The sequence below is a fragment of the Lutra lutra genome, chromosome 7, assembly GCF_902655055.1.
Source record: "Lutra lutra chromosome 7, mLutLut1.2, whole genome shotgun sequence".
NCBI classification, from domain to species: domain Eukaryota; kingdom Metazoa; phylum Chordata; class Mammalia; order Carnivora; family Mustelidae; genus Lutra; species Lutra lutra.
The window spans coordinates 100,428,294-100,448,051 of record NC_062284.1 but is presented as its reverse complement, the minus strand read 5'-3'; the positions used below and the strand labels follow the sequence as shown (position 1 = coordinate 100,448,051).

General features: G+C 43.6%; 1 protein-coding gene and 1 long non-coding RNA gene across 2 annotated transcripts; one reads left to right on the top strand and one right to left on the bottom strand.

Annotated features, from left to right (window-relative positions):
• Positions 1-1,372: 1,372 nt before the first annotated feature.
• On the bottom strand, positions 1,373-18,013 carry PTGER2 (prostaglandin E receptor 2). Its single transcript, XM_047738746.1, has 3 exons — positions 17,902-18,013; positions 16,440-17,329; positions 1,373-3,885 (listed from the first exon to the last, which is right to left on the bottom strand). Exons 2-3 carry the CDS (start codon positions 17,280-17,282, stop codon positions 3,664-3,666), a joined length of 1,065 nt encoding a protein of 354 aa, XP_047594702.1. The 5' UTR covers positions 17,283-17,329; positions 17,902-18,013; the 3' UTR covers positions 1,373-3,663.
• On the top strand, positions 15,083-19,094 carry LOC125105353 (uncharacterized). The gene is made up of 4 exons (XR_007128877.1): positions 15,083-15,185; positions 15,257-15,364; positions 16,550-16,694; positions 18,026-19,094. It is a non-coding gene; the product is annotated as an uncharacterized LOC125105353 (long non-coding RNA).
• The last annotated feature ends 664 nt before the right edge of the window (positions 19,095-19,758 follow it).

The following is a 19,758-nucleotide window of genomic DNA, read 5'->3' as shown; positions in this document are numbered from 1 at the left end:
ATCCCACCTCCCTTGTCCCTTCAGGCTGAGGAGTGGTAAAGCTTGTGAGGGACATCTCACCCTCCCTTGTTCATTCCTTTAACTTTGTCCACTCCTCTGTAAATATTCCTTTCATTCAGTAGTCCTCAGTTACTCCTTTGGAGCATGCTGTTTCTTTTTTTGCTGGAAACTTCACACTGATTTGACTCATGGCAGATTTTAGAAATGAAGCACCTGGATCACAGAATTAAACCACCTGAACTGGACTTGAATAGTACATTCATTTTATAGGGAATAAAAAAATATATAATCCAAGAAAATTTACTTAACAATTAAAAGAATGGTAAAATCTCCCCCCCCCAAAAAAAAAGTAACTTTCTGAACTAAAAATTAATGCCCAGTCCATGTCCTTGGTCCCCTGTATAGGCTAGAGCTGTTGTGACTTGCTAAAATAATATTTATTTCCATAGTGTGCGTGTACGGTAACAAAAATGTTTTGTGAATTAAAAAAATCAATTCTAATGCTGTTAGATGATTGGAGTTATGTTATAAATGTGTCCTCAGGGAGGAAATCCAATGAAGTTAAGTGTGTGATGGGGCAGAAGACCCGTCATCAAAGACTTAAGTTGCAACACCACCTACATGAGTAGGCACTGTCCGCCCACACATAGAAACTTCTCATTTGCTGAGAAGACTGCTTCTCCATCTGCAAATGGCTCAAGTGGGGGATCTTCCTGAATTCAGAAAACCATGAGTTTGGGCTAAATGAAAGAAACAAACCTTTACATGAGTGCAAGCTAATTGTCTTTTCCTGCCTTTCAATGTCATCAAATTTTAAACCTGAATATATTGGGTTTTTCTCAATTCCAATCAGAACTGACATCACATGAACATTAGAACAACCCTTTCAAAGTGCGCTGGCATGAGCAGACAGGGATGCCAAAAATTTAACTGAATTACACTGAGAATGTAGTGATGCAGACTGGATTTTCCCTGCCTGCCACACAGGGCTTATAGTCTCTGCCAACATGGTGGTTTTGGGTTGGCGCTGTTTCTAGAGCTTTGCTCTGGCTCTGGGTTGTCATGCATCCAAACCTCTTTGAAATTCAGGTCTTTTGGAGGCTTTCTATAGCGTCTATCAGATCTTTGGAGATTCAAGCCACACTTTAGTACCGGAATTTCCCAGTTCGCCCTGGACCTGGGCCACAGGGAACTGGAAACAAGTCAGCTCAGGGCTGACTACTCTGGCCCATCTAGTTCCTGGACACCCAAAGTGAGGGCTGGCATTCTGAAGTGAAAACCCACTGTAGTTTCTCCCTTTTCGTCCCACTGACTATCGGGGACAATGAATAAAATTGTTGTCTTTTTAAAATCACAGTTCAGTTCTCTAATATACCAGCCCAAGCTCTGTGTTTTTTATTTAATTTGAAAACGAGTCAGCAAGTGTAAACAGGTATATCTGATGGGATGGGATTTTTTAGAAAAGAAATATTTACATATCTATTCTAAGTAATTTTTTCCATTACCTTTAAGTCACCATTAATAATACAAGATTGACTATTACATAGGATTTTTACGTTCAGATCCTACTATGTATATGCAGACAAAACAACAGGATTTAGCCATTTAACACAGTGCAAGGAACAGGAGTACATGAGGAAACAAAGCACTAGAAATCTACCAGTTCTTAAATAAATGGCTTAAATTCTTATATATTGGGCCCCCAGAGTGAATCATTGTGTTCCTACCAGTGATACTATGTCCAAGTGTGCCTTTTCTTTTTTTTAAAGTTCTCAGGCATTATTCCAGAATTTGGGGGCAGTGGTAAGGTGGAGTGAAGGATTGTAGTTAACATTTTTTTCATTTGGAGGAAAAAATAGTCATTTGATAAAAGAAATCAATCTTCCAGCTTCAAAGTGACTTCAGAATTTTATGCTTAGGAATTACCCATGAGCATAATTAATCCTATTTAGAAAAATCTCTTAACTTTAGAATACTTGTATCCAGGGAAGATTTATTTACATGTCCAGATTTCAGTTAAGTTAAATTGTGCCTGGTTTGTTTAAATCAGTAGAAAAACAAACCATTTATTTATTCTTTTAAAAACAAGAGCTGATTTGACATAGATTGTGTCTGATGCTAGATTGGTTTGGAATCACTTTAAGTGATTACCTAGTTAGATAACTACTTATAGGAAATGGTTTTGCGTAAGCAATTCAATGAGACCTTGGAAAAAACTAACATATCTCTCTCTCTCTCTCTCTCTCTTTTTTTTTTTAATAACAGCTATCCTGTAATAACACGCACTGCAAAATAAATAAATAAATAAATAAATAAGGTGGTTCTACTGTTTGGAAGATCATGCTGTACGGAAAGAAAAAAATGCTCTAACACCAAGTACTATACTGAATATTTTGACATCTAAATTATAATACAACCACACTTAATAAACTTGCCTGCCATAATAAATATAATTTTCCACTTTTCTCTTATTAAAAATATTATATCTACTCTAGAAACTGTTATTTGGGGGAATTCATCAAATACTATCCCATTTTCCATTTTTGTTTCATAGTTTATTTTCCTGACATTTCAGATGAGTTTACACAGTAACTAAGATGATTAAAGAGCACAAATTCACTGAAATATTTTGATGCTGGGTTTACACCATGCTAAATGTTTAGATTTAGAAACATATTAAGATATGACTCACTATTGCATGATTTCCTATATAGTATGAGTCAAACTGTGTTTCCTGGATAAAAATGTAGATGCATGAGTTTTGCTACAAGACAGTCATATTATCAAGTAGATATTAGTCACAGCCTCAACATGAGCAATAGAAGAGTTTTTTTAATTCTAGTATTTGGCCACATTACCCCTCCCTGGAAAGAGAATGAAAAGTATTAATCAGAATTAAAACTCTTTTAATAGCCTATTATTTCTCTTTGAGAGGAAAATTCCAGAAGTGTTCTTGATTACCCCTAGCACAATGGACATTATAAAATAAATACCTAATACTTTGACACACAGCTTCTAGAGGACTAGTGAAAAGGTGACGTTAACCAGCTGAGCCCACTGTTCCACGCATAATACTGTGGTGACCAGAGAGACCTCCCACATACACAAACAGAACGGTACAAAGTGCCTGTGATTTCCAAGTTCATTGGCCAAACAAAGGGTTTGTTAAGCAACAGAAGACACCAGTCTCAGCTGCTTCCACACATGGCCTTCCTAGAGGAGACACACGAAGTTTCATTTGGTCTGACTGCATGCTGCATGTTTATAACGGCAGTAGCATAGAAGATTAAAATAGAAAACACTGTAACTATTTAGGGTTTTAAATAAATTTCAAAACCACATGCTTTCTCACTCAACGGGGAAGTTTAAATCAAAAGGCAACTGGATCCTGAATGCGGTTGGTTTTTCCTCCAAAGACCAACCTCATTGACCTGCTCGTTGAGGGCACGTTTTACAGATCCTTCTGACAACTTCCATGAAGTGCCTTGTCAGCACCTCTGTAGCCCCAGCCGCTGCTGAAAGGTTTGTTCACTCTGTTTTATTAGGAGAGTGTCGTTGGCTTTGTAAACTTACTTTTTTCATTTCTCCATGCAGCCATTTCAAAATGATCTTCCAGATGCTGGCTAACGAAGCACTTCTTAACTACTGTCAGGGAAGGTCAATCTACTTACTGGCATTTGACTGTATAGAACAGGAAGTCTGTGCTGCATTTCCTGTTCTTAATGAAACCCGACAACAGAGGACTGAACGCATTAGTCTCAGAACAGGAGGCCTAAGGATGGCAAAGACCCAAGGGTCAATTATTGAATTGATGGATAAAAATCTAAGAGCTTGGAGGTCCCACTTGTTTTTTTGGGATGAGGTTTGATCCATATATGCAAAAATCTGTAAGAAGCAAAGAGGAAAAATGATATTAGTTTTATATTGCAGCCATAGACAGGCTTAGAGTGTGTACAATTTCTTAGGATTTAAGAGCAAAACGTGTTTTTTTGTGGGCCTGGGGTGGTGACAGATGGGTAGTGAAATCTCTGTAGATTTCCATGTTTATTCCTGACAAAACCTGTGAAATGTAAGTATTGTCTCCTTTTGACAGATGAGAAAGTGAACTTCAGGAGAGGTAATAACAATATATTACATTTACGTCCAAATATTTAATCTGATTTAATTATCACAGTCCAGTGAAAAAAGGTACCTAGAGCATGGGTTCTGGACATGGGACTACCTGGGTTTCAATCCTGGATGCATATATAGCTCTGGAACCACAGGAAAGAAAACTAAACTCTTTCTGCCTCAGTTACTACATCTTTAAAATGGGTGATAATGAGAGCAGTACCTACTTAGGTTTGTTGGGAGGATGACAGGAAGTAGTATGTGTACATAAATTAAAACAGTGCTTGCTCAGTAAGTACCCCACAATGTTGTCCAAACCTCCAGATTATCAGTGAGGACACCAACATGCAGAGAAGCTAGGTGACTAGCCCAAGTTCCCAGAGCTGCTTAGTTGGCAGAGTCAGGACATGAATTCCAACTTCCTTGAACTAGTAAAGGGCTCAACCATGGGCCATGTTCAGATAGCCTATATTAGAACAAAGGCCTTTAGAACAATGTCCCAAATACTGGAAACCTGACACATCTTTGCACGCTGACTGCTGTTTTCAAATGGGTATACCAGCTATTTTATGATTCCTTATATATTTGGGGATCAATGCAGCTTTTTGGTCAGATTGAAAGGAAGAGAAAAGTACATGCTCGATAAAGATCAAACATGACACAGCTTACAGAAAGAGGAAAACAAATGGAAATCACTCCCAGTCTTTTTTTTTTTTTTTTTTTAAAGATTTGAGATACACAGAGAAAGAGAGAGAGAGAGCATAGGAGCAGGGGTTGGGGGGAGAGGGAGGAGAAGCAGACTCCCCACTGAGCAGGGAGCTGGACTCAGGGCTCCATCCCAGGGCCCTGGGATCGTGACCTGAGCTGAAGGCAGATGCTTAACCGACTGAGCCACCAGGTGCCCCTCGTACACAATCTTTGAAACCAATTTCTTTGTAATGCTCTAGGGACTTTCTTACGCATGGGAACCTGTGCCTTGGAGAGCTACGACTTCATTCCTCCACACTCCTTTGCCAGAAAAAGGAATGGTTTATTTCCTTTCCCCCTGGTACTTATTCTGCAGACATCTGGCAATTGGATACACAAAGCACATTGCAGGGAAGGAGAAGAGTAGTCATCTTCGGGTTGCTTATGTTAGGACAAGAGCGGGAAGGTTTGGCAGCCATAGGTGTTTATGCCAGAGAATCTTGGAATAGGGAATGGAGGAAAGGCTTGGCACATGAGCAAGGAAAAAGAAGAAGGGATGGTGGATTTCCCTGATTATACAGAGAAGAGGAAAGTTGGGGGGAACATGCAAAGAAGCAATCATTTTCTTGTCAGCCAAACTATTTTGGCTGAGAAATATACAATACTTACTTATATGGTATACCTAAGAAGCGATCTGGGAGTTTAGCTATTCGGGATGAGAGCGTACAGAAGTCTGATAGATTCAAGTATATTCGTTACCACACACACATACTACTGCCACTCTGTTGGAGAAAAAGTCTGCAGGGGAACTTATGATCGAGCTTCGCCACAGCGTACGATGACAGTGAACTGGCCAGCCATACTGGGCAATAGGGAGAAGGCTCAGCACTCCGGTGTCACACGTGGAGATGAGTCAGGTTTCCATTGGTAAATGACTTCTGTGGTATCATAGTTCCTGATCTCATGAGAGGGTCACAGAGCAATGAGAAGTGAAAAATGGTTTTGGAGGATGGAGCAATTCTGTGCTATTTGTTTCTTTTCCTTTTCAACCACTATGCTGGGTAATTTTTAGAAATGCTTAAAATTTGCATTTCAGGAGGTGGTCAAGATTTTGTAGAAGACCATTTCTTCTTTGACACTGGGAAATTGACCCTTGAAGTTCCTCATATAAGTTTTGTCTTCTCCTACCTCCCCATGTTTTCCCTTTGGTTCTTGTCTCTTGCCTAGAGTCCACCATTTTTGATACTGTGGATCCTGAGTTTGTTTTTATTTTTATTTATTTATTTATTTATTCATTTTTAAAGATTTTATTTATTTGTTTGACAGAGAGAGGAGCACAAGCAGAGGGAGAAGCAGAATTCCTGCTGAGCCCAGGCTCCTGGGATCATGACCTTATCTGAAGGCAGATCCTTCACCAACTGAGCCAGCCGGGCACCCCCTGGGATTGTTTTTAATTGTAAAATATACCTAGCATAAAATCTTCCAATTTAACCATTTTCAAGTGTATCATCAGTGGCATTAAATACATTTATATTGTTGTGCAACTATATTGTCTATGTTTTTTATTTTTTGTATATAAAGTTTTTTGACATCTTAAAATCTTTCTGGCTGTGAAGAGATTGCCCCTCCCCAGGGCTACATTCTTTATATGTGTGTGTGTGTGTGTGTGTGTGTGTGTGTGTGTGTGTATAAAATGTATTATCAGGGCTACATTCTTAGGAGACAGGGAAGTGCTTGCCTAAAGCAGTCCTTTGATATGCAGAGTAACCAAGCCAACCCCCACCCCTTTCATCTGGTCCTCTATCCCAGGAGGCAATATTCTTTGGTAGAGGCCCAAGCTGTCCTTCTGCTCCTCCTCCTTCCACCTCCTGACCTACACTACTATTTTCCCTTGTGGCCCTGGTGTTGTGCAGTGTTTCCTGCTCCTAGGACCTGTGAGTAGGATAAACTTTATTTTCCTGAGCCTTTCCTGTGCTCCTTTTGTGGCTGCCCCTGACTGGCTCACCACCATCCATCTCCAGAACCTTTTTTCATCACCCCAAACTGAAACCCTATGCCCATTAAGCCATAACTCCACATTTCCCTCCCCCTCCTGCTGATCCTAGATTTTAAGTAAAGGCTGACACAACTGAGAGGTCAATTAATTAGCAACATTTCAGTGATATTCTGGAAATCAGGCTCAGAGGCTGATAGAATTTATACATGTTCTTGCACACACTAATTTGCTATGAGAAAAATCTACACAAGTCAAGTGAGTTTTAATTTCTTAGGATAGCCTTGCCCCAGTAGCCTATCAGATAAGGTATTGGCCTCCTAATTTCTTAGGACAGCCTTGCTCTGCAGGGCTTTGCTAAGTATATAGCGTTTGTTTTGATACCTACAAAGTGATCTGGATGAAACTCAGTGTTCTTTAGATTCATCTTTTTTTTTTAAAGATTTTATTTATTTATTTGACAGAGATCACAAGTAGGCAGAGAGGCAGGCAGAGAGAGAGAGGAAGGGAAGCAGGCTCCCTGCTGAGCAGAGAGCCCAATGCGGGGTTTGGTTCCAGGACTCTGGGATCATGACCTGAGCCGAAGGCAGAGGCTTTAACCCACTGAGCCACCCAGGCACCCTAGATTCATCTTCTATAGAAAGAATCCTTTCAGCCTCCGTGGAAAGCCATTGTGGCACTGTGTCCTCCTCTTCCTCCTCCTCAGAAGGACTTTAGTTCTGAGCTACTTCCCTACTGATAATGCAACTCCATCTGGTTTCAGAATGTTAGAACAAATGAGAACCCTATTTGGTTGTTCATTGAAATCACCTGAGGATTGTTAAGACTACTCTGATGTCTTGCTCCCACCCCCAGAGACTCTGATTTAATTAATCTGGGCTGGAACATGGGTAGCAAAGGTTTTAAATCAACTGGGTGATTCCAACGTGCAGCCAAGGCTGAAAACCTCTGTTTTAGAACCTTCACCCAACACCGGAAACAGTTTAAATTATTCACTTATCACACTTAAAATCAAAAGACCCGCTTAGGCCTGGTCAAACAAATGACTTTGAGCTTGCAGAATCCAGTTTCTGGTTATTAATATGCCATATGATTTTCCTTTGGAAATGGAACCCTATGGAGATAGCAGTGAATATTTACTGAAGGCCTATGTGTGCCAGGCACGGGGCTAAGCAATTTATAGGTCTTATTGTTTAATTCTTTTTTTTTTTTCTAAAGATTTTATTTATTTGACAGAGAGAGATCACAAGTAGGCAGACAGGGAGAGAGAGAGAGAGAGAGGGAGGAGGAAGCAGGCTCCCCACCCAGCAGAAAGACCAATGTGGGACTCGATCCCAGGACCCTGAGATTGTGACCTGAGCTGAAGGCAGAGGCTTAACCCACTGAGCCACCCAGGCAGCCCTTATTGTTTAATTCTTACACCAACTTGCAAAATACTGTTATTCCTGTTTTAGAAAGGAGAAAGTCAGGGCCTAGAATATTAGTTACCGTGCCCCAAATCACACTCCAGGTAAGTAGGGAAGTCACGGAACCACACTCAAGAAGTGGGACCAGAACTTTCCTTTTAAGCACTACACTCTCTGCCACCATCTACATAAAAAGCCTGTGATGTGGGGTGCCTGGGTGGCTCAGTCGGTTAAGCGTCTGCCTTCAGCTCAGGTCATGATCCTGGAGTCCTGGGATCAAGCTGTCCTAGGATCACGGCCCTTGTCCGGGGGCTCCCTGCTTAGTGGAGAGCCTACTTCTTCCTCTCCCTCTGTTGCTCCCATTGCTTGTGCTGTCTCTCAAATAAATTAATTAACTCTTAAAAAAAAAAAGCCTGTGATGTAAAGTCTCACATGAAGTTCACCACTAACTGATTATGGTTTAGTGAGAGCCCTTTTTGCAAAGGTGTCACAAAGGTTTGTGGGTATGACTGTTCCTGTTTATCGATTTAAAAAACCATGGCTATGGGGCACCTGGGTGGCTCAGTGGGTTAAGCCTCTGCCTTCGGCTCAGGTCATGATCTCAGGGTCTTGGGATCGAGCCCTGCATCGGGCTCTCTGCTCAGCAGGGAGCCTGCTCCCCTCTCTCTCTGCCTGCCTCTCTGCCTACTTGTGATCTCTCTCTCTCTCTGTCAAATAAATAAATAAATCTTTAAAAAAAATAAAATAAATAAAAAACCATGGCTATATCTACTTGTCTTTCTTTGGGGCTCTTCTTTCCTTCACACATTTTTGGTAATCTACATAATAAATGTCTGCATGGTGCTACACATGTATAATTTACCTGTGTGTGTAAATACAATTGATGTTTACTAAAACATTTTTTTTAATTTTCACTTGCATTTTTAATTTAAATTCAATTAATTAACATGTAATGTATTATTCGTTTCAGAGGTAGAGGTCAGAGATTTATCAGTCTTTTTTTTTTTTTAAAGATTTTATTTATTTATTTGTCAGAGAGAGAGAGCGAGAGTGAGCACAAGCAGATAGAGTGGCAGGCAGAGGCAGAGGGAGTAGCAGGCTCCCTGCCGAGCAAGGAGCCCGATGTGGGACTCGATCCCAGGACTCTGGGATCATGACCTGAGCTGAAGGCAGCCGCTTAACCAACTGAGCCACCCAGGCGTCCCAGAGATTTATCAGTCTTAATGAAGATTCGGACGCTCAGTCGACTGAGCCACCCTGACACCCCCTCTCTCCTTCACACTTTGCACAGTTAAATTGCAGGCACAGATTATCATGTGTTTACCTGCCTTGTGAAAGACATTCAGGTGGCCTTGCTATGGCTTTATAGAATCCATTCATTTTTTTTTCTTAAAGATTTTGTTTATTTATTTGACAGAGATAGAGCACAAACAGGGGGAAGAATAGAGGGAGAGGGAGAAGCAGGCTCCCTACTGAGCAGGGAGCCAGATGCGGGGCTCCATCCCAGGACCCTGGGATCATGACCTGAGTGGAAGGCTGACATGTAACCGACTGAGCCACCCAGGCGTCCCTGTATGATCCATTCTTAAAAAAATTTGGTGTCTGCTATAGTTCAAAAAAAATTTTTTTTAATATAAAACTTGTGGGGACACTATTTTCCAGGTATATGAGGTTTTTTTCTTTTTTAAAGATTTTATTTATTTATTTGACAGAGAGAAATCACAAGTAGGCAGAGAGGCAAGCAGAGAGAGAGGAGGAAGCAGGCTCCCTGCCAAGCAGAGAGCCCAATACGGGGCTCGATCCCAGGACCCTGGGATCATGACCTGAGCCGAAGGCAGAGGCTTTAACCCACTGAGCCACCCAGGTGCCCCAGTATATGAGGTTTTAAAGACATCCCTTCCCTCAAATCCCAGGTGCTTTGTGGTGGAGGAAACAGGAACCTCTGTCCTTTCGGAAAAAAAGACTGGGGCATAGATATGGCTCTGGTACTAAAGAGTGTTGTTCTCTGCCTTGTGCTTCAGGTGATCCCAGGGCTGGACATAAGAGAGTTAATGCTAAAGTTTAGAGTTCTGGGCTTGTATATTCCAGGGTGATGGCTCTTAATTCTTTGAAAAAAATGATGATCACGATGGACCCTCCCCAGAACACAAGATTTTACAAATGATTTCAAAGTGATTCAAGTGCTGTCTGTGGCGTGTAGGAGGAACTTTTGTCCATGGAAGTTTTGGCCTTCCGCAAATGCACTTTCTTCCCTATTCCCGGCCCTTCCCATCCCCCATGTGTCCTAACTGCAGACGACTTCAGTCTAGCATTCTGTTAGAGGGGGCCAATTTTAGGCAGCAAATTATTCTGAGAAAAATGAAGCTTGGTATATCTTGGTCATATAAACTGAGGCACAGTGGATGTGAGCTCAAGATAAGGATGGGGTTTTGTGGTCAGAAAGTACCAAATAGAGGACAGGAGATGCCAATGGAAACTGAGCAGACCAAGTTGCAGATTAACTGGGTCTTAAACCTTTAGGCAGAAAGAGACTTGTCTTCCTAAGCACCATATCTCTGGAGATCAGTCCCTTACCATTTCTATCCTATCCTATCCTATCCTATTCCATTCCATTCTTTAAAAAAAAAAAAAAAAAAAAAAAGATTTTACTTATTTATGAGAGAGAGAGAGAACACGAGTGGGGGAGGCACGGGGGGGGATTCCCCATTGAGCAGGGAACCTGATGTGGGACTGGATTCCCAGGACCCCAAGATCATGACCTGAGCCAAAGGTAGACACTAACCGACTGAGCCAACCAGGCACTCCCTTTATTTTTAACTTAATACTGTGATGGGTTCTTGACATGCCCAAAAAAGAAATACACCATCCCTAAAAGCTGTTTTTCTTTAAGCTGAGGACCTGGCCTTGATCATCTGAAACAACAGTGATCAACGACTTGACCAATGGTGTAGACATAATGCACAGGTTTTTTGGGGGGAGAAGGACTATAGTTCTTGCTATCTAAATTTTAAAAACTGAGTGTAACTGGGTCTTTACTCACAACCACCATTTTACAAAGGCAAAAGAAAAGGTGTCGAATGAAAGCAATCATATAGAGGAATGTTCTCTTAAAAGTCACTTGCTTTAAAATGATTTCACCAATCCCCAAGCATATCACTGGTGATGCAGAAATGATAAAGGGGTTTCCAGTAGTTCATGGATATAACTTAAAATATTACCAGCAAATTCACTGTGGTTATACATGAAGAGTTCTGAATTTCTCTTTTATCCCTACTAGAACTGTGGTATTTTGCATGTACATAATCAACAAATTTCATATGTTTTACAATTCCCATTCACGTTACATTTTATATGAAGAGTTCCAGGAATGAACAGGAAACTCCAGAACTATTTCCTTGAGTTTGTTCTGTATTTTGAAGATCATATTTCTACTAATCAGATTTGCCTAGAAATTACAACCCTAAAGAATTTCTAAAGATGAAGACAATTTTAGAATGAGCCAATAGTTCACTTTTGAAATTTTAGAACTGAATAAAATATTCTAATGGCAAGAAGAAAGCAGTTTAAAATGACCAGCAGCAAAAAAAAAAAAAAAAAAAAAAAAAAAAAAAAATGACCAGCAGCTGTCCACAGCTCTTGGCAAAGTAGGAACCAAGTAATCTGACATGCGCTGAAAATTAAAACACAAACGGTATCTGAGGCAAGAATAGAGGTCTGATATATTTTCTGTGTTCTGTTCCATTTCAGGAAGAAAGTTCCTATTTATCCCTGTGAAATGATGGCAACAGCTGACCAACATAAGGAGGAATTCATTAATTTATACACTATCTCTTTAGTACATAAACAGTTTGGAATATGTTGTTGGTTCCATGCATGATTTCATATTGGGCAGCCAAAATAATGCCATTTCCTAACCACAACATACTTTTTTTTTTAATAGCATAAGAAATGTTTTATGTGTACCAACACAAGATTTTATGTGAGGGGTAATCTGATTATTTCTTAATTTAGACCAGCATTTATATTAGCCAATCTCCTTCAATCTCGGTCTCAGCCTTTCAATTCATAGGACTGTGGAGAAGAAAAAAGGAACCGCACACTTGGCCCCAGCTCAGGTCCCTTGATCGGGATGGAAAAAAGGTCTTTGCCATTTTATGTTGAAACTGAATAAGGTGGGGGGCCTGTGGGTGGCTCAGTTAGTTTGAGCATTGACTCTTGGTTTTGGCTCAGGTCATGATCTCAGGGCTGTGGGATAGAACTCCTTGGGCTCCCCACCCTTCAGCCCGGGGTCTGCTTGGGATACTTTGCACTTCTGCTCCTCCCCCACCCCGACTGGGGTGTGCATACACATGCTCTCTCTCTCTCTCAAAAAAAAAAAAAAAAAAAAAAAAGCTAACAAGTTGGAATCGAGACAAAGTGATCCAGATATTTATAACATCCTCACCATTCCTTTGTGAAATCTTGGATTACTATTTTAACACATTTCCCCTGAAAGAAGTACTTTTCCCTCTGATAGTACTGTGGTTAAGAGGTTAGGCTCTGCATTTTTAAACTGTCTGGCTTTGAACCCCAGCTCCAGTGATCACTAGCTGGGGGATCCAGGGCATTATTTGCCTCATCTGTAAAAAAGAAACAGCAGTACCATCTATTTTGCAGGTTGTTGTGGAGATAATGGGTTAGTGTATATAAAAATTAGCACTCAAAATATTAGCCATTTTGATGTTGATAATAATGATATTTGAAGGTTGAATTTGACTTCATCCCAGGGTGCTGGTATTTTCCATTTTGATAGTTTTTACTGCCAAACATTGGAAGTCCTAGACTGGTGTTCTTGGAGGAAACAGTAATTCTAACCTGCCCTTCCCTTGGGATAACACTGACACGATTATATCCAGTTTCTTAAATTCCCACTCTCCTCCTTCCCTCACTACTGGAGTGCTGGAAAAGGCTGGTGCCCCACTGGGTACACAGCTGTGAAATCTCCTCTTTCCTGGGCCAGTGATGTGGCCCACTTTCGAGGGACATAGAAAGCAGTTCTGTAATCCTGAGGAAGAAACAGACAGAGATAGAGTAGATTGCTAGCACTTTCTGGGAACAAGGAAGTCAATTAGTTGGAATAGCTCATTAATAATCACTTTACAGTGATTACATTTTGAAGTGATAATATTTTGGATATACTAGCTTAATAAAAGATATTGATTAATTTTTACCATTTCTTTTTATTTTTTGTTGTTTGGCTAATAGAATATTTAAAATTCCATATGTGGCTCAACTGTACTTCTGTTGGACTGCATATGTTCTGTTGGAGAAACGGGAGAATTTCTGAAGACAACCACAAGTCTTTGCCTTGTCTAACAGCATCCCAGTTAGGATGTATGGAAATTATTCCTGCCTTGTGTGGGAGATTGGTATAGGCCATTTCTACACAATTTTCATGTAGACCAAGTAGACCAAAAGGACATGAGGGGAAAGGGACCCTCCCTGAGCGCCCATGGCAAGCATTCTGAAATAGCAGAATGAATGCACCAAATGGTAGCTATGACTTTGGAATCATCAGATAAGCCCTCCAGGAGATAGCAAAAATCAGGATACTATAGCATTTTATAAAGTTTAAAGTGCCATGTAAATGAAAGTTTCTAACAAGTACCAGTAATTTATTGACAAAGTAAAATTAGTCAATGGTCAGTGTAAATTTTCTTACTAAAAGACAACTTCAAGGTACAGTTCAAATATCTATTTGGGGCCTGGTGAGTTACCCATTCTACATCTAGATAATATGTCATGTTAGTCCCAAGGCAAGGATGAGCATGTCTGGCTTTCTGATTATGTTCACTCTAGGCTTTTCCTGTACTCTTTGAGAATCTTTGCCATGCATACATTCAGAAGCAAATCTGGATAATATTTGCCGATAGTGTCAATGCCACTATCGTAAGGGGCCCTCATAATCTTCATCTGGTGTCCTCAAGCCATAAACAGACAATCTAAATAAAAACACAGCTTCAAAGCAAACCTCCTACTACCCTACTCCTTCTAACCAGACTTCTAGCTCTAAGCCCCTTCCAGTTGGCAACTCTGGAGCTTCCCTTAACAGTAAATAAAGGAGGAGAATAAATATTCATGTGTGTGTGTGTGTGTGTGTGTGTGTGCATGTGTGTATGTTTACCCAGGGAGACTTGAAAATCAACATATAGCAATGACCGAGTTCCCATGATAAAAGGCAAATTTACTTGAAAACAGGGGAACCTGTTGAAAATCACTGCCTTTATGTTTGATAATATATTTATGCAATGGGTTAGTCATGATCAAAGGAAAGATCTTTTCCTCCTGTTCTCTTCCTCTAAAGAGCTTAGGGAATAATAACCCTGTTCACAAGTCTGTGGTCCCCTCAGAGCCCATTCCTAAGCTATTTAAGTGGTTGGGGGTATGGGGTATTTTTAAATACACACTCAGAAATCACAGATGAGACTCCAAGAACTGATTTCCCGATTCTCATCAGGCTAAGACTGGCAATGCCCAACTTGGAAGGGGTTTATGGCCTCTAAGTTGGATTCTAAGTTGTTTAGTGGAACTGGAAATGCTTATTCTCCCATAGATGCAGGTTCTGCATCTTTGTCCTGACCCAAAAAAGTTGCTTTAACTCCTAACATGACATCAAAAGTTTCTACTAGTAAAATAAAAGAAATGCATAGAAGTCATGCTGGTTTCTACATCACAGCCTTTCTGCTATACAAATGCCCCAGTTCAGGGTGGAATGGAAGAGGCGGGGTCCCATAGTGCTACCTCCTTTCATAAGGGGGTACCTTCTTGTCCTTATGGATTCAGACCAGCCTCTGCCCTGGCAGAGAATGGGGTAGGAGTGTGAGGACAATGGGGACCAGGAAGAAGAGAACATGGCTATGAATCAGTTCATTTAGGAGGACAAGTGTCCTTTCCCACCCTGGAGGAGGAGCATATGAAGATAATCAACAGTGATGGAGGCCAAAAGTGAGGTAAAGTTACTTCATATTCTACGGTCAGACCTGGTAACATAGGCACTGACTATCTCTTTCTTCTCTCCAAGACTGTGGCAGGAGGGAATCACTGCCAACTGCTTACTCCCTGTTAGTCAGTCTTGTTCTTTTGAAGAGTGGGAAGCGGGACTACCAAGACTCCTCCTCCCCAGCTTTTGGTAAGGGGCCATGCTAAGACACATCTGGGGCTCTGTTACCTGCGTTACACCTGGGGAGGCTCCAGTTCATAGCATCACAGAACTAACAGCTAAGCTTGCCCCAGACTAGGACAGCAGCCATTCCCAAACCTGGGCTCCTGTCTTCAGTTCCCTGGGGCAGCCTCTGGCTTGCTGGGTCATGGAATAAGCTGGATGTGCTTAACTCTCCCATCCCAAAGATGGACCAGCCATTCCTGTATGTGGCTTTGTGCTCAGCAAATGCATGGCTATAAGGTGAAGAACACCTATAGATATATCTGATAGTTATATGAAGAGGATATTTCATAAGGAAGTACAAATGTGTCCTTTAGAGGAATTGCAAGAGTTCAGAAGGGGTTTCTCCAAGCAACCATCTTTCCTTTTAATTATCATTATGGACATAATATAATGTCCACATATTTTTTTTTCCATGGCCCCAAAGGGTTATGCTCCTAATATGTAAATTGGGAAACTTGTAAAGTCTGTGATTGTTGAACTTTTAGGACAAGCAATGAATGCTCTAAACTTACCAACAGAGATGTTTCTCACCTAGGGTGAGCTGGAAGGTTGGGTGTTGGGTACCACCTTTTGTGTTGGGAGAAGGCGAAAGCATGGAGAGCTCACACCAGTGGGTGGGGAACACCTAGAGGTGAACTGCAGCCCAGGGAAGTCAAGCTGTAGCTGATACCCATCCACAGGTGGAAGGGGCTGCCTCTCCTCAGGCAGAAGCCAGGCTGGCAGAGGGGGACAGGGACCTATCCCTCTCCCCCTTTTAACTCTAGGCTGGGGATCTGGGCCGGCTTAGCGGAGGGTCAAGGATCCCTCTCAGGGGGACTATACTAGGTGTGAGAAACACTAGCACAGAGCCACCAAAGGTTAGGGGAGGAAGGATGTGGGACAAAGGTGAGAAGCGAGAGGAGAAGGCTCTAGACCTCAAGAATCAGAACGTGGTTTTACAAATTGCAAAGGTAAGACGGTGGAAAGTGTGGGAGGCAGAGGGTAGAGAGTGAGAAGGCTGCTCAGAGCCGGGCTGCGGAAACGAAGCGAGTTTACTTACCGTGAAAGGCAAGGAACAGACCGCAAAGGTGATGGTCATAATAGCCAGGAGAATGAGATGGTCCGTCTCCTCCGCCATGGACACCCTTTCCCCTCTCCTGCGGGTCCCAGGGCCGTCCTGGCAGCTGCCCAAGGAGGGTCCGCAGCGACTTCTCCTGCTCCGACGGTGCATGCGGATGAGGTTGAGGATGACACTGAAGTTGCAGGCGAGCACCGCGACGATGAGGAGCAGCAGCACGGTGGCGTAGAACTGCAGGTACGTGGTCTGGCTGTGCTGGATGAAACACCACGTCCCAGGGCAGTACTGGACGTACTTCTCGGGGTCCAGCAGCGGCAGGGAGCAAAAGAGCAGAGAGACCGTGTAGATGGTGGGCAGCACCGCCAGGCCGCCTCGGCGCGTGACCCAGCGCTGGTAGAAGTAGGGGTGCCCGATGGATAGGTAGCGCTCCAGGGCCATGGCGAAGAGCATGAGCATAGTGGCCAGGCTGAAGAAGGTCATGGCGAAGGCGAAGTAGATGCACACGCGGCGCTCAGGCGCCAGGGCCACCAAGGTCTGGTTCCGAGCGTAGGAAGCCAGCACCACCGGGCTGATGAGGCAGGTCCCAAGCAGGTCGGTGAACACCAGCTCTGTCACCAACACGTGGAACAGGGAGATAGAGTTCCCGCGTCCTGCGCTGCGTCCCGCGTCCCCCCGCCAGCGGCGCGCCAGCAGCGCCAGCGCGATGAGGTTCCCCAGCACCCCGGCCGAGAACATCACCGAGCTGATGGCCGGGCTTTCGCCGGAGGGGAGCGACTGCAGAGACTTGCAGTCCTCCCGCGAGGAGTCTTCGGAGATATTGCCCATGGTGGAGTGCCGGGAGGAGAGATGCGCCCTCCTCTCACGGCTGGTACCTGGGAGGAGGAGGGTCTGAGAGCAGGAGAAGCTGAGGGAAAGGAGGAGGGACCCAAGTCCACAGCCCCCTTCCGGCCCCCTGCGCGCCCAGGGCAGACTGGGCCCCAGGGCTCGCGTTGCTCTCGGAGAGGCCACCACTAGGCTGCAGCATCCGGGCGGCGCCTCGGCCTCCGCAGCTGATCCGCACCCACCTCTGCCGGGAGCCCGCACCGCGGGGGCAGCCGTCACCGCTTCCGCACCCGCCCGGGGTTGGACCCAGACGTCGGGTCACAGCGCCAGGGGCTAGCGCCCTCCAGCTACCCAAGAGGTGGAACGCGGGTCACACGCCTTGGGTGCACCGCGAGTCCCTCGGCCGGGAGTGAGAGAAGAAAGGGCGGGAGCGCGGACCCCGCGGTGTCCCCACCCCACTCCCGGATCCGTTCCCTCGGGATTGGGTGCTGGAAGCCGCGCGGCTGCCGACCTTGGCTAGGACGCGTTTAGCCCCAGCAGAGGGCCGGGAGGGAGTGCGGGGCACTTGCGGGGTGTGCGCAGAATTCACCGAAGGCAACAACAGGAAAGCAAAGTGACTCACCAAACGATAGAGAAGTTAGAAGGACCCTGTCCTGGGAGAGGAGTATCAGAAGGGAGCAACAAGCACCAAAGACCGCGCGCAGTTGGACCAATATGTTCTTTTCTCTTTCTTTTGACATTCTCAGGAAGATAAACTAGGAGGGCGGGACCCAAATTAGGAGGAAGTGAAAAGCTCGCCTGGTTGTCCAAGGAACCAAACCTTGCCACCGCTGAGCTGTTGCCCTGCTGCTTTGATTCGGTTGCCAGCATTTCGCCTTTTCCTATGTCGACACCATAACGGATAACCACTTGTTTAAGCAAGCCAGAAAAGAAAGAAAGAAAAAGAAATGTTCCTTGTGTGTAGAATTGTTTGTGAACACAGCTTGAAATCATTGCTCATTGTACTCTCGTCAAGCACAATCTTGAAAGAAGCTCTTGTTCAGGATTAATTCTTTCAGGTTAACGGTGCAGAGCACATCTGGAAAGACGGATTCCTTGTAAAACTTATTAGTAAGTGGCCAGTTTTAGAAACTAGAGCTGACAAAAGTGGTTGTCCGCCACCCCCACTGTCACAATCGCAGACACCTGAAAATGGACTGGTGTTTAAAACTGTTTGAACAAACAAAATCCAGTGTGACAGACAAAGGGGGGTAATTGCATTCTGTAAGGAAGGGCATATTCACGTGGGGAAGGAGGAAGGACTGGGAGATGGAAGGATCTGCATAGGGAATAAGCAAGGGGTAAAAGTCCTCATGGTGGAATAACGAAAACATTAGGTGCTGAAGAGCACATCTTACCACAGCCTGCTTGCTCTCCATGAATATTTTAGCTCACCTTGATAACTCTAGCCTCGGGACTGGAATGGAGATGAGGCTCCCAACAGGGCAAGTTCAAAGGGAGTCTACTTTTCTCATATAAGAAGTTCAACAGTCACAGGCGGCTGAGCCTCCCAGAGAACCCAGTCTCTTTTGATCTCTAGCCCTTCATACCTAGCATGCTGTCTACATGTCCTTCCGTGTGTAGTCACCAGTCACTGCTCAGATTGGTTGGGATGCAACCAGAGAAACAGAACCACTGTAAGTGATGAAGAATGAGAGATTTATTATTAGGCACTAGACCTGCGCTTTTCAATATGGTAGCCACCAGCCACAGGTGGCAGTTTAAATTTAGATGAGTCAAAATTAACAGTGTAGTTTCTCAATTGCACTAGGTACACTTCAAGTGCCCAGTAGCCATATGCATGTGATTAGTGGCTATCATATGGGGCAGCTCATATACAAAACACTTCGGTCATCACAGAAGCTCTATTGGAGAGTGATGCATTAGACCCTACATGATTGTGGGAGCTCCTGGAGAAGGCCATGCAAAGCTGTTTGCTGTTTTTGGTTCTAGCGCTGATCGAACCGGAAGTCATCATAGGTCAGACCGAATGGTGGTCAGGGTAGAAAGCTGGTTGTGGATGAAAGCACGTACAGGCTTGGGACCTACAGGGCTAACCTAGAATTCATGAACAACTAGAATCTTCAAAGACAGAGCAGATTTGTGTGTGTCTCTCACTACCTCTGACCTTGATAATGCAAGTGTATTGTGGGAGAAGCTGGCACCCTTCATGGGGCTACACTTGCACTTGGCTTAGGATGCAGAGAAGCTGAAGGAGATCTGATGGCAGCTGGAGTCCACGTGCTGCCTCATACCAGCAAGGTGAGCTGGCAGATCATTGACAATGTACCAGAGTTATCACCGCGTCTGGAGCCCTGCATTGTCCTTCAGAGCATGAAAGCCATGGCTGCTGCTTCCCTGATGCCTTCTCAGTCTCATACAACACTTCTCTTGTAGCTAATGTTAGCCTTGAAACTGGCCAGAATTCTGAAGCACAGAT